Here is an 18,762-nt window from a genome sequence, read left to right as displayed (position 1 = left end):
GATTCTAATTTTCTGATATGATGAATTTGAGATTTTCATTTGTTGTCATTTGTAATCATCAAAATTAAACGAAATAAACATTTGAAATATATGAGTTTGTATGTAATGTATGAATATAATATACAAGTTTCCCTTTTTAAATGGAATTACTGAAATCAATCTACTTTTTCATGATATTCTAATTTTATGACCAGCACCTGTATGTGTGCACCACACTCACTGCTTGTTCAGCATTAGTGACTTTCAGATGCCTGGAGGGAGTCTCACAACACAAACCAAACTTACACCAGCTGCTACTGTGGCAGCTTTGAGCTGCTTATCACTTCAGTCTGGTGTGTTTAAAAAAGATAATACAGATAGAAGCCCCAAAAAACTGCTAGTATGTTTAAATTTGTAGAATTTGTAAAATTGTATAATTTCTCTAGAAACCTACTGGATGTGGGGTTCTTTTCTAACAAAAGAAGTTAGTAATCCTCAGTCTTTAGTTGCATAATTACCTTCTTATATACAAACCTATGTTTAACCCATATTTGCATGCTTGGACATGTGTGAGAGTGATTAATTATAAAACAGTAAGAAAGAAAACTCTATTGGGCTTACTTGGTCAATCCATTTACTCAAAGACCCAGATTTGGCCATCTTTCCATGTAACTGGGTTAATAGTTGCCATGTATGGAGTTGGTGTTGAAACATGGAGTCAGGTCATCTACACATTTTTAATCACCCAGGGCAATTGTTTAACTCTAATGCATCACATGCACTTAAAGTAGTTCTCAAACAAAACATAATACCATGTCTTCAAACTTTTTTAGTCTGTAGAGGTTATTTTTCATTATTTTCTAACACTGATGACATATTTGTTTGTAGAAATAATAAAGAATCATGTTCCAATTTTTGTTTTTATTGCACCTTGTCAGTCTTTGTGTTTCACTGAATTAAACCTTAAAGTTAAAATTATTAAAAGTTAATTTGTTTGGTAACAAGGGCTTTAGTGAATGTGCATTCATCTTTGTTTGCTAGAGGGGCCCAAAAAGGACAAAAAAGGAAAATGAAAAAGGTAAATTGATCAGCGATGTCAGCTGTATCCTGAGGTGCACCCTAAACTTATTGGAGAAAGTAAAGGAAAGGGTGATGACCAAGCTGTCAACATCGGGGTGATGCCTCCCAGTATCTCCACGATGCATTTAAGGTCCTAAGGCGCTAAGTGAAACATAGCATTGCTCAAAGTCTTCTGTACCTTTTGCAGTAAGAATGTACAATTACATGAAGGCTCAAAATTCATTCATGTGAAAAACTTACCTTTTCACCTGAAATTTAGGGTTCAAATTCTTTGTAAATCTTAAAGTGTGTAACATTTCTGTCTAAATGTGTTTCTACAGACATATTGGGTGTCTCGTTCAAATCAGGTTAAAGACTAACTGTAAAAAAAATCCAAATAAAACAAAACAAACATTTTATTTTACTAAAATCAATGAGAAATATATTGACAGCATATAACATAATTATGTACTCTGCATTATACTATGATTTTTTTGCATTAAAGTGCTTCTCTGTTTTGTTTATAAATTAATTCAAACAAGTTCGAGCTGTCTTCATTGCAGAAACGAATGTGTTTGCAGTAATTTGTGAGAAAAAAAATAGTTTAATATCCTAAATTTTCCAGACAGCCAGTGGTGGTGAACTTTCAACAAGACATTTGCCACAAAATGTCACTGAAAAGTTGCATGCACACACTTACACTTTTGTTAAAGTGTTTTATTTCATCTTATCTAAAAAAGATGACACAAGAGTTCAGAAGTAAGAACTGTAGAAAATTAGTTTCACTAAGCATTGTAAAATAACATCAGCAAAATAAAAGAAATCTTCCTAAGAAAGGTATTTTTTTTCTATCCAAGTGTGGTCATATCAACAAAATTGCAAGTAATCCGCTGCTGCATACTTAGCTTGATGTTGGCTGGATAAATGTAAACTAGTAACTTCAATTATGGCATAATTTTCAGTGCCATATATTGATGTGTGTAGAATTCCTTCTATGGTTATCTCTCTAGTTCCTCACTACTTACCCCTCTGTGCCTGTTGGGTTTCCATGCCAAAGAGAGTTTGAAAGTTAACTTTAAATATGAACATTTTACTCTGGAAACATGGGACACATTAGCATACTGTACATCTGGTTTCCACTTTTCCAGTTTACATCATCCTCTTCTCAGCCTCCTGAAACTCACCTCCATGCCCTTTGGCTACAGATTATCCAAACGTCTTGGTTTTCTGTGCATCATCAATTCAGCATGTTTGCCTCTGCCAGTGTTTTTGTTAGGTTGGAATATTCAACAAAACCATTACCATAAACCTTGTCACCTGAAGTTTTACTGTTCCCGTTTAAAAAAAAAGTTACTGTTAAAAAAAAAACTACCAGTATGTTTTTGTAATTTAGTACATTTAGTTCAAATCATTTTTGGAAAAAAAAAGAAACTCTAAATTGTCAATATAAAAAAAAAAAGTAAAACTGAAACTTAAAAAGAACCTGTTTACGCCGGATATAAACATACCTTTTTGGTATTTGGTATACAAGTGAAGAGCCCTAAGTGCAAGCCCCTGGGATAAATTGAATACTTGTTGAGGTTCAATTGCACGCACAACTGTGTATGCCAGTGTGAACACAAACATTTCCTGGGGCACTTTGAGGTACTACCTCAAACACTTTGTGTTCACACATAATTGGCTGGTCTGCTGTTCAAATAAAAGAAAACATTCCAAAGATATCTGATAAATAGATCAAAAAAAATCTGCTGCAACTCAGCCCCGTTCCTTTCTGCAGCAACAGTATGAGCTGTGAGTACTGCAAGACTTATGTCTATCCTAGAGGTCCTTGAGAAGGACCTTTTAATCCCTGCCCAAAATGCTTTTAGCTTCTTATTTATGGTCCATAAAACTGCTTCTTTATTGTAACAAAACAAACTTGGCATGGTGCATCTGAGGACAAGAAGAATGTTACTGCAAATCACAAAAAAGCTTAAAGCATAGAGATAAATTATGAGCAATGCCATTTCTTTAAAAGCTAGAACTTAGTATTTTTAGCTTTTAGTTTTACTGTTAATTTGGACTGTTTTCATTGTCTTAAAGAGATTTTTTCCCTCTTCTCAAAAAGTCAAGCGTGAAAACAATGATTTAGAATGGAGCAAATGAAAACGATCCAAAACTAGAGAACAACAACAAAATCGATCAGGCTCCAAAGACGACAAAACTCACAAATTAACATAGAATCAAACCCAGCTGTCAGTCTACTAATTACAGATGGATGTCCCTCTGTGAGCTGATTGCCTCCACCTATGGGCCACAGAGAAAGTCATTTATTTCAGGTGTCAGTTTTTAAATGCTTTCTTCAATATACATCAGCTGATGGTGGGCAGAAACCATATAATGATCACAAAGTGTAAAATACCAGAAAACTGTGAAAAATAAAAATCAGAAGTAAAAGAAATTAAAACCGTGACTAAAACCAAGACATGGGTATGGAGATAAATTATTAACTGTCATCAACAAAATAATTAAAGAAGTAATAATGAAATTGTAGTGATAACAATTTTATCTCAAAATGTTGTTATAATTATATTGTTTTTCTCAATTTTGTCCCCCACCACAAACAGGTGTATCAAAGTGAAATCCTCCTCTTCACCTTTATCATTTATTGTCCATTCATCATACCTCCAGCTCTTCCTTTTATTTCTTTTTTTCTTACATATATATGGAAAAAAGAGCAAACAATCTGAAGGGAAAAAAGCAAAACTGACTGCAAAAGACTCCAAAATTACTTTAATAAGTTGTGCAATGGGGGTCATGTCCTCTGATTAGGGTATAAATTATTTTTCCACCTTTTGAAAGCCTAAAACACACAAATAGCATGTTAGAATTACATGCTCAGAACTGCATGGCATTCATAGTTTCACAGTAAAAGTGACTTTTCATTCTGCTGACTGTGTTCTGAATCATGTCATCTTTCAAAATACTTGTTTAAAAATATGATTGTCAGTTTGGTGCATTGACTAGCTAGTAACATAAATCCTTCAGTGGGTTTGGTCTTTATATTTTAACTGCAAAATTTGTTTTAAAATGAAAAAGCAGACAAAGCGTGAAAAATTCTATTTTATATTTGAGTTGTCATCTTTTTAGCCCTTTTTCTGATGCAATATTTCTCTGCCTTCCTTACAGAATCAACGTGCACATATGAATGCACCTACATCATTGGGAGTTCTCCCCTAATTACATGTAATCCAAATAGTTCAAATTTTATATTAATAGGGGGGTGTACAGTAATTACAGTAATTGTCCTATCTTGTGTGAGCTGTGTTTGTGTTCATATGTTGGGCATGCATATCTCTGCGCGTGGGTGCACTTGTCGGGGTGTATAAAAATCTTAGACCAGCCTCAGGTGTGTCTGAAGCAGATTTTCAGGAGAGTTAGAGATAAATCATCTGAATCCTTGCTGACATCTAAACCCCCAAAGCACTAATCAACTCTGGTCTGAACCAAATGTGAACAGGCAGTGAGATGGCCTCTATGAGGTTTTCAATCACCTCAGCTGATGTCTTACTTTATTTGTGTGCTTAACAGGTATCTGGGATGTTGAGGGCAAAGATAAGCAAAGGTTGTTGTTGTTTTAGTTTTCTTTCCTTTTTTTTCCCCAAGAAGCAAATAAGAGAAAAGTGCCAAAGTGAGCAGGTAAGACAACATAAGAGTAGGTCTTAATAAACAGCAATAAGTTAAACCTCACTCACTCATATCACTCAGAATATTTCAGTTCTTATTTTTTAGAACACTATCATTTTTATTTATATATATATATATATATATATATATATATATATATATTAGTGTCCTTGTATTTCAATGTGCAGCCAATGACTAATGTATGCAGTATGTGGAGTGATAATTATTGATCCTCATTCTGGTGTGGCAACCAGAATGGCAAAAATAAATCATGTAATAGAGTATCAAATTCATGAAAAATGGCATTATATCACAGAATAAAAATGTGATATTATATATACAGATATTGTGTTGGTGTAAGGGCTGAGATTTGCTACAAACTTCTAAATCCAGTTCTCGAACCACAAAATGCACATCTTCATAACAGTATGTGTAACAGTAGGCTCGTATTAATGTATTTCCAGTTTCTATATAGACTGGTTTTAAAACTGTACTATTATTTCAATAAACTTTCAAAGGGAATTCCCCTCCACCCTTAAGTCATTATGCTTTTACAAGCTGATTTTATGATCAATGTGGTGATGATCCTTCTGAAAACAATTTAATTATCAAGAAGATATTAGGCATCAAAGGCTTCTGTGTTTGGCCTTATTTACATGTCCGGAAGTGCAAAAAAGTGACTATAGAGCTTATAGTTTAATAATGGCCAATATGTTAATCTGCTTTTAATTCCAAGATGAAGTCATTTTATGATTCATTGCTTGTTTTTCAATTTGTCAGTGAAGTAAAGTTTCTGCAACTTTTAAGGATTTAAGGTAATGCCCCACAACTGGGAAATAAACAATTTTTTTGTTTTTTCAGCAAAAATAACCCACCAATGAGATGGCAGTGTTAGTAAAGAGCATGGCATGTCAAGCCCCTGAGCATAACCTCAACATCAATCTCATTATTTATGCACCTTTGAAATGGTAAAGGATTTCCTTTAAGAGGTTTTTGGTGTATCTGCGCAGCATTTGTGATTTCCAAATTTATGTGAGGTAGGGTGGAGATTGCTGCGAACCCAATGCACAGACTCATCTTAGTTCTAGGAATAAAAAATGATTTATTTAAAAATAAAAAGAACTGACAAGCCAGCAAAACATAAACTAAATCTATAACCAGAAGCAAACATGAGGTGAACAAGACAGCGAGCAAAACATGACAATGGACCAGCAAGCACATGGAGGAAATGACCAGGTTTTAAAAGCAGAGGGTAATTAGGGGAAGTGGGCACAGGTGAGTGATTACAATTCTGAGCAGGTGGAGAAGGGCGTGGCAGGTAAACAAGTGATGACAGAGGACAAGTGAATAATGACATGAAACAAGGACACAAGGAACAAAGACTGAACAAAGCCCAGGCTAACCATAAGGCAACTAAATAACAAAATAAAGGAAACAATAAACTCAAAAGAAAACTTGAAGAACAAATCAAAATCCTGATACTTTATAGCTGATCTGCACTATTTTTTTAAATGTATTACATTAGTGCAATGTCTTAAGTCCACCTTAAGGTCTAATGGGTGAAATGGAACTGCAGATATTTTATTTGGTGAAATAAATGTTATTATACTGAACAAGTAACAAGGGTTTTCTTTTTTTATTTTTCTATATAATTCAATTCAGTGCAGTGTATTTATATAAAACTATTTTACATGAAGGGTCATACATCTCAAATGTATGAAAGAAAGTCTAATTTACAACAAATTTATTTTAAAATCATCCAGTACAAACAGATTTGGATTCAAGTCCAAGTATATGTATTTATTAATGCAATCATATTGCATTTGAATTGAATTGAATCAGTAAATTTAAAAATGACAACTAAAAAAAAAAAAATAAAAAAAAACTTCTCTAAGGAATCAAACCAGATGCAGTGACTCTAGTTTATTTCAGTCCCTTGTTTTGAGCATGCTCGGGGTGGCAGGTGACAGTGGAGAAGAAAAGAAAATTCCTTTTAACAGGAAGAAACCCACAGCAGAACCAGAACCAAGATGGTCACTCATCTGTCTCAATCGGTTACAGATTGACAGAACAGGAAAGAAACACTGACAAACACAGAAGCATTGAGCCAAAAAGAAGTCTTTCTTGCTCAAAGTAAAACAAAACAGTAGAAAAATTGCACATCTAGACTGATTAAGACTAACAAATAAAAGAAAAACTTTTAAGCCTACTAAATTAAAATACTATATGATTCCTCTGTACATTTTCTTTTCTCTGTGCAGGTTGGTTACAATTAAATTAATAGAACAGACAAGTTAGCCTCTTGACCTAACCAATGGGTTGTGTGTGATGGGAAGTTTCTTTGTGCTACAGAAACCATCTTTATCGAGCTCCAGGGGCCTTTAAGATGGATCTGTGTTCTAGTCTGGCATGACAGTTTCCTTGTTAAATTCACAAACATTGACTAAGATTGCAGTGAACAGCAGAAACAGCAGGCATAAGTTGTTTGTGCACGTCATTGCGCTTGAGAAAGCATCTCCAGTGACCCATGAGATGTCTAAAGGGACTTTTAAATACCATATGCACAGAGTTCAGACTGAAACTGGAGTTAAGTTGCTGGGGGGAGAGATGTTGATGACTTGTGGATCCCTAACATTTGACATCTTGACAAATGAAGGCAGAATGGCCAGAGCCAAGGATGTAGTTGGAGTGTCTATGAGATGTAATGTGATAAACAATGGGATAAAACTTTGAGTTTATTCTGCATATGGAAAGGCAGATTTAGACCAGTAACCAGTTTTAAACAAAAACACATTCAAAGTGCTAAACATAGACATAAAAAGAACCCTCAATATTAAAAAAGGTAATAAATAGGTTTTAAGCAAAAGAAATAAATCAAAGAAACAAACTTGACAAATAATACAGAGTAGGCCCCCTATCTGCATTACTTAATTTATTTATTGTTTTAAAGATTCTCTTATGTGTGTGCACCTTTTAAAGAACACAAAATGGAGATTTTTACAAACTCCGTTTTTGGGGAATCCAAATTGAAATCTGAAGCCCTCAAGGAAGGATGCTGTAGCAGCTTGTTTCACTCAATATTTCACCCAATATTACTTTGTGCCCTAGAAACTAAAACACCAATGGAGTGGGGCTTTTTTGTTTGTTTTATTTTTTACTATTTTTCTGTTTTGCGTCCTGGACCCTGACCCTGTTACTATTAAAATTTAATTGTGTGCTGAAATAGTTTAAATCCAGAGCAATTATTGGGATTATTACACTCTGGGTAAAACAAAAAAAACAAACAAATTTAGGATTTTTATTTCCAAACTTTAAGATTAAAGTTGAACTGTCAACATTCTGGCCATTCTGAGGTGGAATTCTGGAGAAGATTTATGGAGATATCAGTTCTACCAGTTGTTAAAAAAAAAAAATTCTAAACGCCTCAGTTGGAGAAATCGAATATTACTCTGACTGGAATGTCAAATCAAGGACAAATCTGAATGCAGACAAAGTGGATTGCTGCAGTCATAAAACAACTCCAATCTTCAAAATTTTATAACTGCAAGTGCTATTTTATTTGACATATTTTCATTTGTTTAAAAAAGCTATAAAGAAATAAAAATCTAAGAAAAAAACATGAGTTCTCAAACATCTTATTGATTTATTTTGCTTTTTTCTCCCCAGACAAGATTAAGAATCACTTCTTGAATTGTAAATCTATAAAAAACCACCATTACTTTTTTCCCCTAACACTGTCAAAGTAAATCATCTTGACAGCAAGTTTGCAATAAAAATAATATATTTTGTTGGAGAAAAGTTACAAATGCAAACAAATATTTTGTCTTGCCTTGTTGTTGATAAAAATAAGAACTCTGATTTTGGAAAAATGTCCTTTCTCAGTTCAAAACTGGAGACTGTGGAATTCTAAGCTTTAAGCTGCATGAGATAGCATAAAATTTACCACCACCTGTTGACTGCTAAGCTTCTGTTGAAGAGGCTGGATATCTGAAACGCACTTGCATCCAGGGCAGCGCAGGATGACACTTGCATGTTGCTTGAAGTACAACACTGTGGAATTGTTTCCTGATGAAGTATTTTCTGTTTTGTTCTACTTGGGGTTTGCAGATGGGGATGTGACTTTGAGCAATGCAACCCTACAATTCCAAAAAAAATCAGTGGTCCCCCATAGCATTACATGCATCTGATATGCTTTGCAATTGCTGAGGCTCAGGCCAAGGAGGGAATCCAAAACAGCATTACAACCTTTGCACCATATCCTGACAACTGATGACTCTCTTACGTCAAAATGGTGACTGAGTTGTAAAATACTATCCTTGGAACCAAGATGCCTACAAAAAAAAAATGCAAGGTGCTTTGCTGCTGGGATAGCTTGTCACCCAGCTTGATCATCATGGGTGAGCTAAATCTTTTATCTGTACCAGAACACATTCAAAAGTAGTCCTGGAAAGCCTGAATATGTGATGGAACAAGTCATCCGAAAATGATGGCATCATCCTCTCCCAGCTCTCTGTGACCCTTTATTGGTTTTCACCTAGCCTGCAGAACAGTTGCAACAAAAAGGAAAAGAAGAGAAAGAATATCCACAATAAATTCAACCTTGTGCAACCATTTTTGAAGAAAAAAAATTGAAAATTTGTGTTTAATGATTCCACCCTGATGAAAGGTCATCATAAAAAGAAAATACTGATATTCATACAGAGTATGAAAGAGTAGAAACTATTCTTAAACTACTCTATACGTCTTTAAGTTATTCCATAGTTCCATGTGTCTGGTCCCTTAAATGTGAATAACAGTATACTTACATTACTCTTCTATTTGTACAGAACTTGTATATACAATAAAATGTACTTCCAGCAGAACAGACAGCAGGTAATTGGTTATGTCATTTTACCTTCTGTGTCTCATCAGCAACTAATAATAAGATTACTTTTGATTGATCTGTAAGATTCGTGTTTTTGTTTGATAAGGCCTCCTCCCATCTGTAAGCGATTTGTCCTCTGCTTAAGAAGAAAGCTCCTCTTTTGGCACTTCTCAGTACTTCTAGCTTGTTAATACCTCAGCTGACTGAAGTAGAATGGGCCCAGTTTTAGTTACTTTCATGCTCCATCATATCTAATTACCTCCGCAAGTTTTGCAAAAGCCTGTTAATGACCCATACTTTAAATCAGGGGTGTTGAAAGAGGGAAATGGGAAATGGTTTAAAAGCACAGCTGTTGAAACAGGTAAATAATGATATAATCTGCTCTGCTTTAACAAGTTAGCTGGTTAGCTGGTGACATAGTGTGAACATTAGTGCATATCCTATCCTATCTCACAGCAGTATGGAGCTTCAAGACATTGTTGTGCAAAAATCAATTTGTTATCACTAAAACATCAGCAACTCTTCAGACATTGAAGTTCTTGATTTTCAGGAAAGTGAAAGTCAATCACCGTTCTTTAAACAGCCCGGACGATGTAATTTAGCGCAATGTTCAACAATCTTGATCCTTGGGGCACACTACCTTGCATGTTTTAGATATTTACCTCTTTCAAATGAAGGAACTGCCTCCTTAGGATATCATCAAGGTCAGCAGAAGCTTGTTAATGGCTCATTCATTGAAAGCTGGTGTCTTAAAGCAGGGAACCATCTACAATGTGCAGGACAGTGGGCCCTGGGGACCAGGAATTGACAGCAGATAATGCTGCTGTAAAGACACACTGTTGTACTGGAAACCCATTTACACACACCTTTTTTATCCTCCTTGAATAAGAATAGAGGTAAAAGAGAATATAAAATGTTAAAGAAGGCTGTTAATGCTGGTGCCAAAACTTCAACAGTATCAAGGTCAAAAGATCTACTATGCTCTTCGTAAACAAATAGGCTGTTCATTCAGTCAACTTCAACCTTAATGGGAAACTGACCTACCTTTTCATCAAATATAATTATAAACAGACATATTCTAAAAATCCAAAGTTGGCATTATCTGAAGTCTTCAATTTCGTAAAGGTAATAAAATATATTTAGTGTCTATAAACACCATAGCCCCAAAACATTTGGGAACTGCAGTGATATCTGTGCCTCTAAAAGGATCAGAAAGAACAGACGCTTCTTAAGCTGGAACTTTTACATTACATAAATATTCCATAAAATCTGAACTGCTGCTTGAGGTTCACATGGCACAGCACAAGGTGATGATTGAGGGGTCCCAAACCAAGCACAAAAGACATTATCAGGGCACTTTATATGCTTCATATTCAAAGGATCAATTTATCAGAAAACCCACAGTTTCCTGCAGCTCCAGAGACAAATTTCTCTCGCCCGCTGGAGGTTTTACAGAGCTCACTGCATTTTACTAAAATTAAAATATTATAACACAAGATAAAAATGGTAATTTGAGACAAAATATTCTCTGCCTCTTACTGTATTAGTGGCAGGTTGGAATAACTTACTCAGATCTTAATCTTCTTTGGAGAAGGTTCTACATAATCAAGGCAGTTACATAAATCTTCAGCTTTTTAACTCATGTTATATTCATCCTGACAGCAAGCTGGCCACCATTCATACATCCTTCTATTCATACAGATTTCCATATCAGTATATTAAATTTGTCATCCAACTTCTATCAATTCATTGTTCAGGCTTTCCATGCATCCTTCGATTAATCCATCTATCCATTTCTAGAACTTCCTGACCTGACTTACTGCAATAACTGCATTTATTACTGTCATTGTCAAGTCTAAGGCCCTGTTTACCCGTGACTGATCTCCTGGAAACATTAGACATTTTCTGATGTTGATTGGGAAAAAGTTACATGTTTACACAGCGATCATTTGCCTGTTGAATTCAGTGTAGTTTCCATGCCAGGTCACTAGCTGGTGCTGACAAGTGCATGCATGCAGACACCATGAAAGCAGCTACATCCAAAATGGTGAATTCACTGAAAAAGATTAGTAACACAAACAGCACTTTGCTATCCACCATTGTTGATCTACACATTTATGTGCAGAGCAGACGCACTTTGTGGCTTCCTTTGATATGAAACATGGAGTAACCGAAGAGTTTCTGCTCTTTGACCTAGCTTCAAACATTTCTGTGTCAGAGAATCTGATTGCAGTTGTCGTGTACACAAACATTCAAAGTGCAACAGAAATGTCCTGGTTTCACTGAAAAAAGGCTGTAGTGTAAACTGGGCCTAAACCTGTATCATTTAAATCAGTATTTCATGAATAAAATTAACATTCTTGAGTAACATATGCAAATAAAAGAAAATTTAAATGAAGTAAAAACAAACATGGAAGGTGACATAGGTCACTTGAATAAAACATTAATTTACTTGTAAAAAGAAGCACTTGATAAAGTGAGACACTTTATCAAATAAAAGCAAACATAGTGCTGCTACACAGACCAAAAAAGTAACTGGATGAAGAGTGGGTAAGAAAGCCAGAAAATAGAAACAAGCCAAGAAGCATTAACAGAACATGAAACCAACAAATGATGACATCAAGAGCATCAAAGAAAGGTTGTGTCAGGCATCAGAGCTGATTCAATCTTTAGACTTGTTAACAGCTGCTGTTTTTTCTTATTTTGGTTGTTAACCACCCCCCCTTAAAGCACAGTGGACCATTTCCAGCTTTGGCCCAGTGGTATCGAGGTTGTCTTAGTGAATCGAGCAAACAATTCCCATCCCCTGCAGCACGCCGCAGTGTCCTTGGGTGAAACAATGTATCCCCCACACTTGTCTCAATGAGCTTAGCTTAAAATGGTGTTGTAAAAGTCTTGACCATTTATCATTACCAGCCCTCAGATCCCCCTCCCTGGATGGTTTACATGTTCCCTGTTTTAATACATCTGAGTTTGGTAAATTAAACAGCTCATCCCTTCACTAAGCATCACTGAAGCAGGGACTGTGTTTGGATTCTGAATCTCATACGTTGGAGCAGGAAAGAGAAATAAAATGATCTGAGAAATGAATGAGAAATTAGAAGGTAAATATTTATTTAAAACAAACCATAAAGCAATGCATCAACCATCTGTGTTCAGATGCATGGTTTATTCCTTGGAGTTACAAAACACAAATGTTTTTTTTTTATCCTTGATCATTTTTTTGCGTGACTTTCTTCATAGTATTCCTTATTTATTTGTCTTTATTTATAAACAGAAAGAGAACAAGAGTCAAAAACAATAAATTAGGATGCGTAAATAAGAACATCAAGAAGAGCACCTATTTTTCCAACTTAGGTAAACAGCCCAAACCTAATTTATCAGCACATTCAGGTATAAAATGCATCTGATGCCCTGGGAAGACCTTGCAATCCTTCTACCAATCAATGACATGTATGATGGATTGTTTAATGGATGTGCACCCGACAGTTTGCTAGTCCAGAACAACCAAGCAAGGGTTTTAATGTATAGAAGGTGGGCCATTCAAGGAGATTAAAAGGGCAAATTCTTTGAAAAACACAAACAAGAAGCTTATGTTTTCCACAAGCAAAACAGTGTATGTGAGAAGCTGTCATTAAATAATTCATTTTTGTTTTGATTGTCATCTTGACACAAGTTTCTCTTTCTGTGTTTTATCTAATTCAATGGCTTTATCATCTTCTTGTGAAAAAAAAATCTTGTGTTTCCAGTTTGTTCCTCTTGTTAAGATGGACACCACTGAGCATAAATGTGTGTGTTTAGAGACTCTATAATGCAGGAGATTAAAGCAATTTTAGAAGGTAGAACACAAAAATACAAAACTACCAGAAACTGCCTGCTGGCTTAATCCATATGTTAGAATTAATCATGTTCAATGGCCTCATTGACTTTATTTATATAAGACACATTTTGATTTTGGGATCAAAACAACCCAGTTATATCAAGCATATGTTTGAAGTGGGCAAGCGCCATTTCTGTTGCTGGATCTGAGTGGGGCATCTGGCTTCAGTGACGGCTGATAAGCTGCTTAAAATGGTGTGCAAATTCTGCCCGTTTGGTGCACCACTCAATTTGCCAGTGTGTAAATGGTGCAGAGTCAGAGAACCAACTTAGACAATGACAAAATAAAAAAAGGTATATATTTTCATAACTGTATGTCAAAAAATCTGGAAAGTAGAGCAGACAAAATAGGCCTGTGGAGATTTGCACTTTAATCTGATGGATTCAGATTGGAATAACAGTGTTGTTTTCTATGAAAAACAGAAAGTTAGTGGTATAATATAATAATACTTTGCTTGCTGTGTAATGAAGGAAAGCAATGGAGAGTTGCATCAAAAGCGCAAGTTAGACTGGAGCACAGCAGAGCTTACCTTCACCATCTGAAGCCTGAATTAAAATCTGTTGGAGCTCAGTTCCATCCATCTCCATCACAGCTTTTTTGGCCTACAAGCAACATTGGAACAATGCTGTCCCTGAACAAACAAATGTACCTCACCACTTTTTCTCTGAATATGTTGAGCAGCAAGATCCAAATAGTCTTCAGATGAATAGAGAAGAGCTGTGCAAAGTGCATGAATTATTCACATATTTGGATGTGTCACTGTGATCCTATGAAATCAAATAAAATGCCTTTTTGTAAAGCAAACAGATGAGTTGCTGCACAGGTTCACTGTTTATACAGTTTAAAAAATGGAAAATAAGCAGTCATGTTGATTATAGATAAAAAGCAGCAACATTGTCAAAACATCTTTATGTTTCTAATACTTTATTGTTGTTATAGTCTGTCTGTCTATCTATTTTGATGCTTAAATCTTATACTATTGGGAGCAGTGACATCCTGGTTGCATGCAGTAAATCCTATTAGTAGGTTACATTTCTGTTCGTTTCAGGGTGTGGCATTTATGTGTTTTTCAAGCTTCAGTTTTAATACAAACCTAATTTAGTCATGAAAATAATAAACATCAGTTTTAAAAATAACAAATTCAGTAACTTAAGCCAAGGAAGACTCAGACACACAAGTCTTGAAATCACCTACATCATTTTCCACAACTGCTAGACAGGAAATGTTGTTTTCCAGATCATTGGAAAGGAGCGAAGAGCTCATGAATGAGCCCATGTGCTATCAGACCCGCTGAACAAAATTTCTGTGGATCTACAGACAACACCTTCAAAATTTGTTAAAAAAAAGTGTTGGAAATACATTGTTAGAAACACAGTTTGCACTGTTTACATGCAGTGCTACTTTCGATGACAAAGCCAGAACAGGAAGAAATAAGTGAGAGTTTAGGTGAGAAGGACTAAAGCAACGCAAATTGCTTTGCAAAAAGAGGGCAACAGAAGTGAAAGCTGAAAAAAAAGAAATTCTCTGGTTGATAAAGCTCTTGTGGTTCCCTGAGGCAAAAAAACAAATGATGCCATCTTCTCCTGATGTGAAATATCAAATATTCATGAGGAGGACTGGATCTGCAGGCTCTGTCAAACTGGAGTCTATCAGATGCCTAATTGATAGCAAGGCAACGACTTATTTAATAGGATGCAAGGGTTTTCTCTGCAGCAGAGTGCATCAGTTTTACATAATTTTAATGTAATAAAATAAAACACAGATATTTTAAACCATAAGAGTATAATTCTGTGAGAAATTAATGTTAAATTACACAAAACTGCAATAATACAAAAAGGATAATAATCTTGGCTAGCATCTTTGTTGAGTTGTAGTGTATATATATATATATATGTGTGTGTGTGTGTGTGTCTTTGTGTGTGTGTCTCTTTATATTGTCAGTCAAAACATCAACAAAAAACAGTTATCATTTCAACTTTAGAATTGACTTTATTTGACTGAATACATATAAGCCAAAATTGAGTCTTTGCTGATAGTTTCTACAGCAGAGTTGTCATTTCTTGAATGCAGGCAAACATACGCAACTTTTCAACAAAAGCCTGGTCTAAATGCATTCTGCTTCTCTCCATTGGGTTGTTACTTAGATGGAAAGAAGTGTGTTTCTGTGTTCAGTCCACCATGGAGAGGCATATCTGATATATTGTGGAAACAATGCTCTCTTCCTCACTTTTTTTTTCCTCTTTATATGCTCTTTGTGTCTCTGTTGGCGTCTCTTTGTTCTCATCTCAATTCCTCCTCTCCGGATGTTTCATCAAATCATGTCTGCCTCCCCAGAAATTCATTCTGTGTACCCACTGTTCTGTTACACTTTGATAATTATGTGAGGGAATTCATGTGTATGTGTTTCTGTATCTTCTTATGACTCTGTATAGGAGGCTTTTAAAGAACGTTTGCAGCACTGAAGCTGGTTTCTGTGAGCAATAGAATAAAAATGATCACATATCCTCCTGAGACCCAGCAATGCATTTTTGTCCTCTGTGGAGTACATAGGTTTTTTGTTCATAACTCTGAAACTATACATGCCACTGTGTTAAATCCTGTTGGTCCTTAGAGAGGACATCCTGGGCTTTCCAATGATATGACATGTGTGGGGGTGGGGCTTTTCTGGAATTTTCTTTCTGATTCTTCACAATGGCTGCCATCCCTGTGAGCACATTTTATCGAAAGAAGAAAGGTAAGTATATTATTTTCTAATTATGAGCTTTGTGAGTTTAATATTCAGATTGCTTCTAGTAAATGAACATCTAAGGAATAGTTAGGTGGATTTTCAGAGCAGTTTAATTATTTGTTGGGATAAAACATAACCTGTTTATGTGTGTCCTCCATAGAGGACATCAGGATTTGCTTTTTATTTTTTTAACCTGTTTTAATAGAAATCAGCTCACTGACTGAGGCAGAGAAAATCCTAAACAGGATTATTGATGGAGACTCAGACATAGATTTGTCAGATGAGGAGGACCAAGAGGGACAGATTGACGGTGATTTTGAGGTCGGGAGTTCAGAGGATGAGGCATCAAGTGAGGAAGAGGAGAGTGAAGTTGAGGATGCACGGGCCCGTCGCCCACTTTGGACCAAAACTAACACGTAGGCTTCTGAGACAAGAGTAGATAAGCTTAGACAGATAAGAGTATTTTTTTGGATGAACTATCACTTTTAGAGGACATAATTATTTAATGTATTTGTCTGTCTCTTAAGATTCCTGCCTGTGCTGGAAGACTCCGGAGAGGTTGTCTGTACTGCCCCAAACCGTGTAGACTGGCCACCATCAAAATACTTTGAGCAGTACATTGACAACAAAGTTTTTGAGGACATGTCCTTTTGCACAAACCAGAGACAGATTCAGGTGTCAGGCTCAAGTCTGAATACAACACCTGAGGAGATTAAGACCTGGTTTGGAGTCTCAGTGTACATGGCATGCCTTGGTTACCCAAAAATCAAAATGTATTGGGCCAAAAAAACAAGAGTGCCAATAGTTGCTGAGTCGATGACAAGGGATCGCTTTTTCAAGATCAGATGTTCTTTGAAAATCACTAATGATCTTGATGTAACTGAAGAAGAGAGGAAGCTCAATATGCTTTGGAGAGTCAGTCCACTTTTGAAGAAGGTGCAACAAGGTTGCCTAAACCTACCCAGGCCAGGAAATGTTTCCATTGATGAACAAATGATTCCCTTTACTGGTCGATGTCCAGTCCGTCAATTCGTTCCTGGCAAGCCAAATCCAACCGGATTGAAGGTGTTTGTTCTCGCTACTCCAACTGGAATTGTATTGGATTTTGAAGTCTACCAAGGAAAAAACACCTTTGTCGGCAGAGACACAGGACTTGGAATAGGAGCAAATGCAGTTCTTCGGTTGACTGAGTCCATTCCCAGGGGAACTCACCTGTACTTTGACAGGTATAAACGTCAATTGTGGTGCTGTTGATGATGATTCTCTGTAAACAAATGACACTTATTTTTTATTTTTTGTGTTTGTGTCTGTCTGTCTAGGTATTTCACCTCAATAAAACTACTGGATAAATTGCTAGAAATGGGTCTGCCTGCAAGTGGAACATTGATGAAAAATAGACTCCCAAAGGATTGTAACATTACATCTGATAAAGAGTTGTTGAAACAAGGAAGAGGCTCCTCTGTAATGGTGACAAGGAAACATCCTGAGCTGGCTGTGACAAAATGGGTTGACAATAAACCTGTACTCATGGCATCAACAGTGCATGGAATAGAGCCCCAGGATACCCGGACCAGATGGTCACTGAAAGACAAAAGGCATGTTCAAGTGTCCAGACCTGCAGTGGTGGCAGAGTACAACACCAACATGGGTGGGGTTGATATGTGTGATAGAATGCTTAGTTTTTATAGAATGGCTAACCGCACAAGGAAGTGGACTGTACGCACAATCCTACACTTCTTCGATCTGGCTATCACCAACTCCTGGTTACAGTATAAGGAAGACAGCCAAGCTTTGGCACGACCTATGAAGAAAACTCTCCAATACCATGACTTCAAACTGCTCTTAGGTGAGGAACTGATTGCCCAGGGGCAGTCAGGCCAACCTAATCCAATTGAATCTGATGCGTCGAATGATGAGGAGTACGTTCCATCACAGAAGAGAAGGAGGCCCCAGCCAGATAAGGAAGTGAGAAAGTATGGAGCTGTCCATTTGCCACAGATGATGGACAATCCTAATAGTTCCAGGTGCAGAGCAGAAGGGTGCACTGGAAAAACCTACATAAAGTGCATCAAATGCAACATGTACCTCTGCATCTCAAAGAAGAAGAACTGCTTTATGGACTACCACAAACCAAAACAGAACTAACACACCTGATTAAACTACACTAATCAGCTTGCTTTTGATAAGCTGAATGAGGTCCCTGGAAATCTGAACCACTGGCTTGAATGGTGTAGCCATTTGAAATTTACAGCACTAAAGATTGTCAGAGTTCAGAGGTAAATGTATGCCTCGAAATGTGTTCATATTTGCCACAAGAGAGTCCCGATGTCCTCTCCAAAGGACATACTCTAAAAAATAAATAAAAACATGTTTTGAAATTTTTTCAATTGTAGTGATGTTTTTTCACACCAAAGAGTCATGTAGTGTAAAAAAAATTGAAATTCAAAAACTTTTTTTTCTCTGGGTCTCAGGAGGATAAAAGCTAAAGCAGGTTCCATTTCTTTTTTGATTAATTTTATTCTTTGCTTAAACATGGCAGGCTGGGTGGTTCAGATTGCTCATTCCACTCACCTGTGGCTCATCATC

General features: G+C 36.2%; 1 protein-coding gene across 2 annotated transcripts; it reads left to right on the top strand.

The window, feature by feature from the left end:
- Window positions 1-15,954: 15,954 nt before the first annotated feature.
- On the top strand, window positions 15,955-18,557 carry LOC108241738 (piggyBac transposable element-derived protein 3-like). 2 transcript variants are annotated; one of them, XM_025008010.1, is made up of 3 exons: window positions 15,955-16,182; window positions 16,704-17,402; window positions 17,496-18,557. In XM_025008010.1, exons 2-3 carry the CDS (start codon window positions 16,819-16,821, stop codon window positions 18,319-18,321), a joined length of 1,410 nt encoding a protein of 469 aa, XP_024863778.1. In that variant the 5' UTR covers window positions 15,955-16,182; window positions 16,704-16,818; the 3' UTR covers window positions 18,322-18,557. The 2 variants fall into 2 exon arrangements, with proteins under 2 accessions (XP_024863778.1, XP_037833576.1); XM_037977648.1 differs by having other exon boundaries at window positions 15,955-16,592.
- The last annotated feature ends 205 nt before the right edge of the window (window positions 18,558-18,762 follow it).

The sequence above is a fragment of the Kryptolebias marmoratus genome, linkage group LG10, assembly GCF_001649575.2.
Source record: "Kryptolebias marmoratus isolate JLee-2015 linkage group LG10, ASM164957v2, whole genome shotgun sequence".
In the NCBI taxonomy this organism is placed as follows: domain Eukaryota; kingdom Metazoa; phylum Chordata; class Actinopteri; order Cyprinodontiformes; family Rivulidae; genus Kryptolebias; species Kryptolebias marmoratus.
Note: the sequence above shows the minus strand (reverse complement) of the source record. Positions and strands in the feature narration are given on the sequence as shown.

What these genes read in the sequence shown, in the direction of transcription:
- LOC108241738 (XM_025008010.1), top strand. Translation starts at nt 16,819, where the DNA reads ATGTCCTTTTGCACAAACCAGAGACAGATTCAGGTGTCAGGCTCAAGT. An exon ending in ACTCACCTGTACTTTGACAG is followed by an intron (nt 17,403 to 17,495) that starts GTATAAACGTCA and finishes CTGTCTGTCTAG; the next exon opens with GTATTTCACCTCAATAAAAC.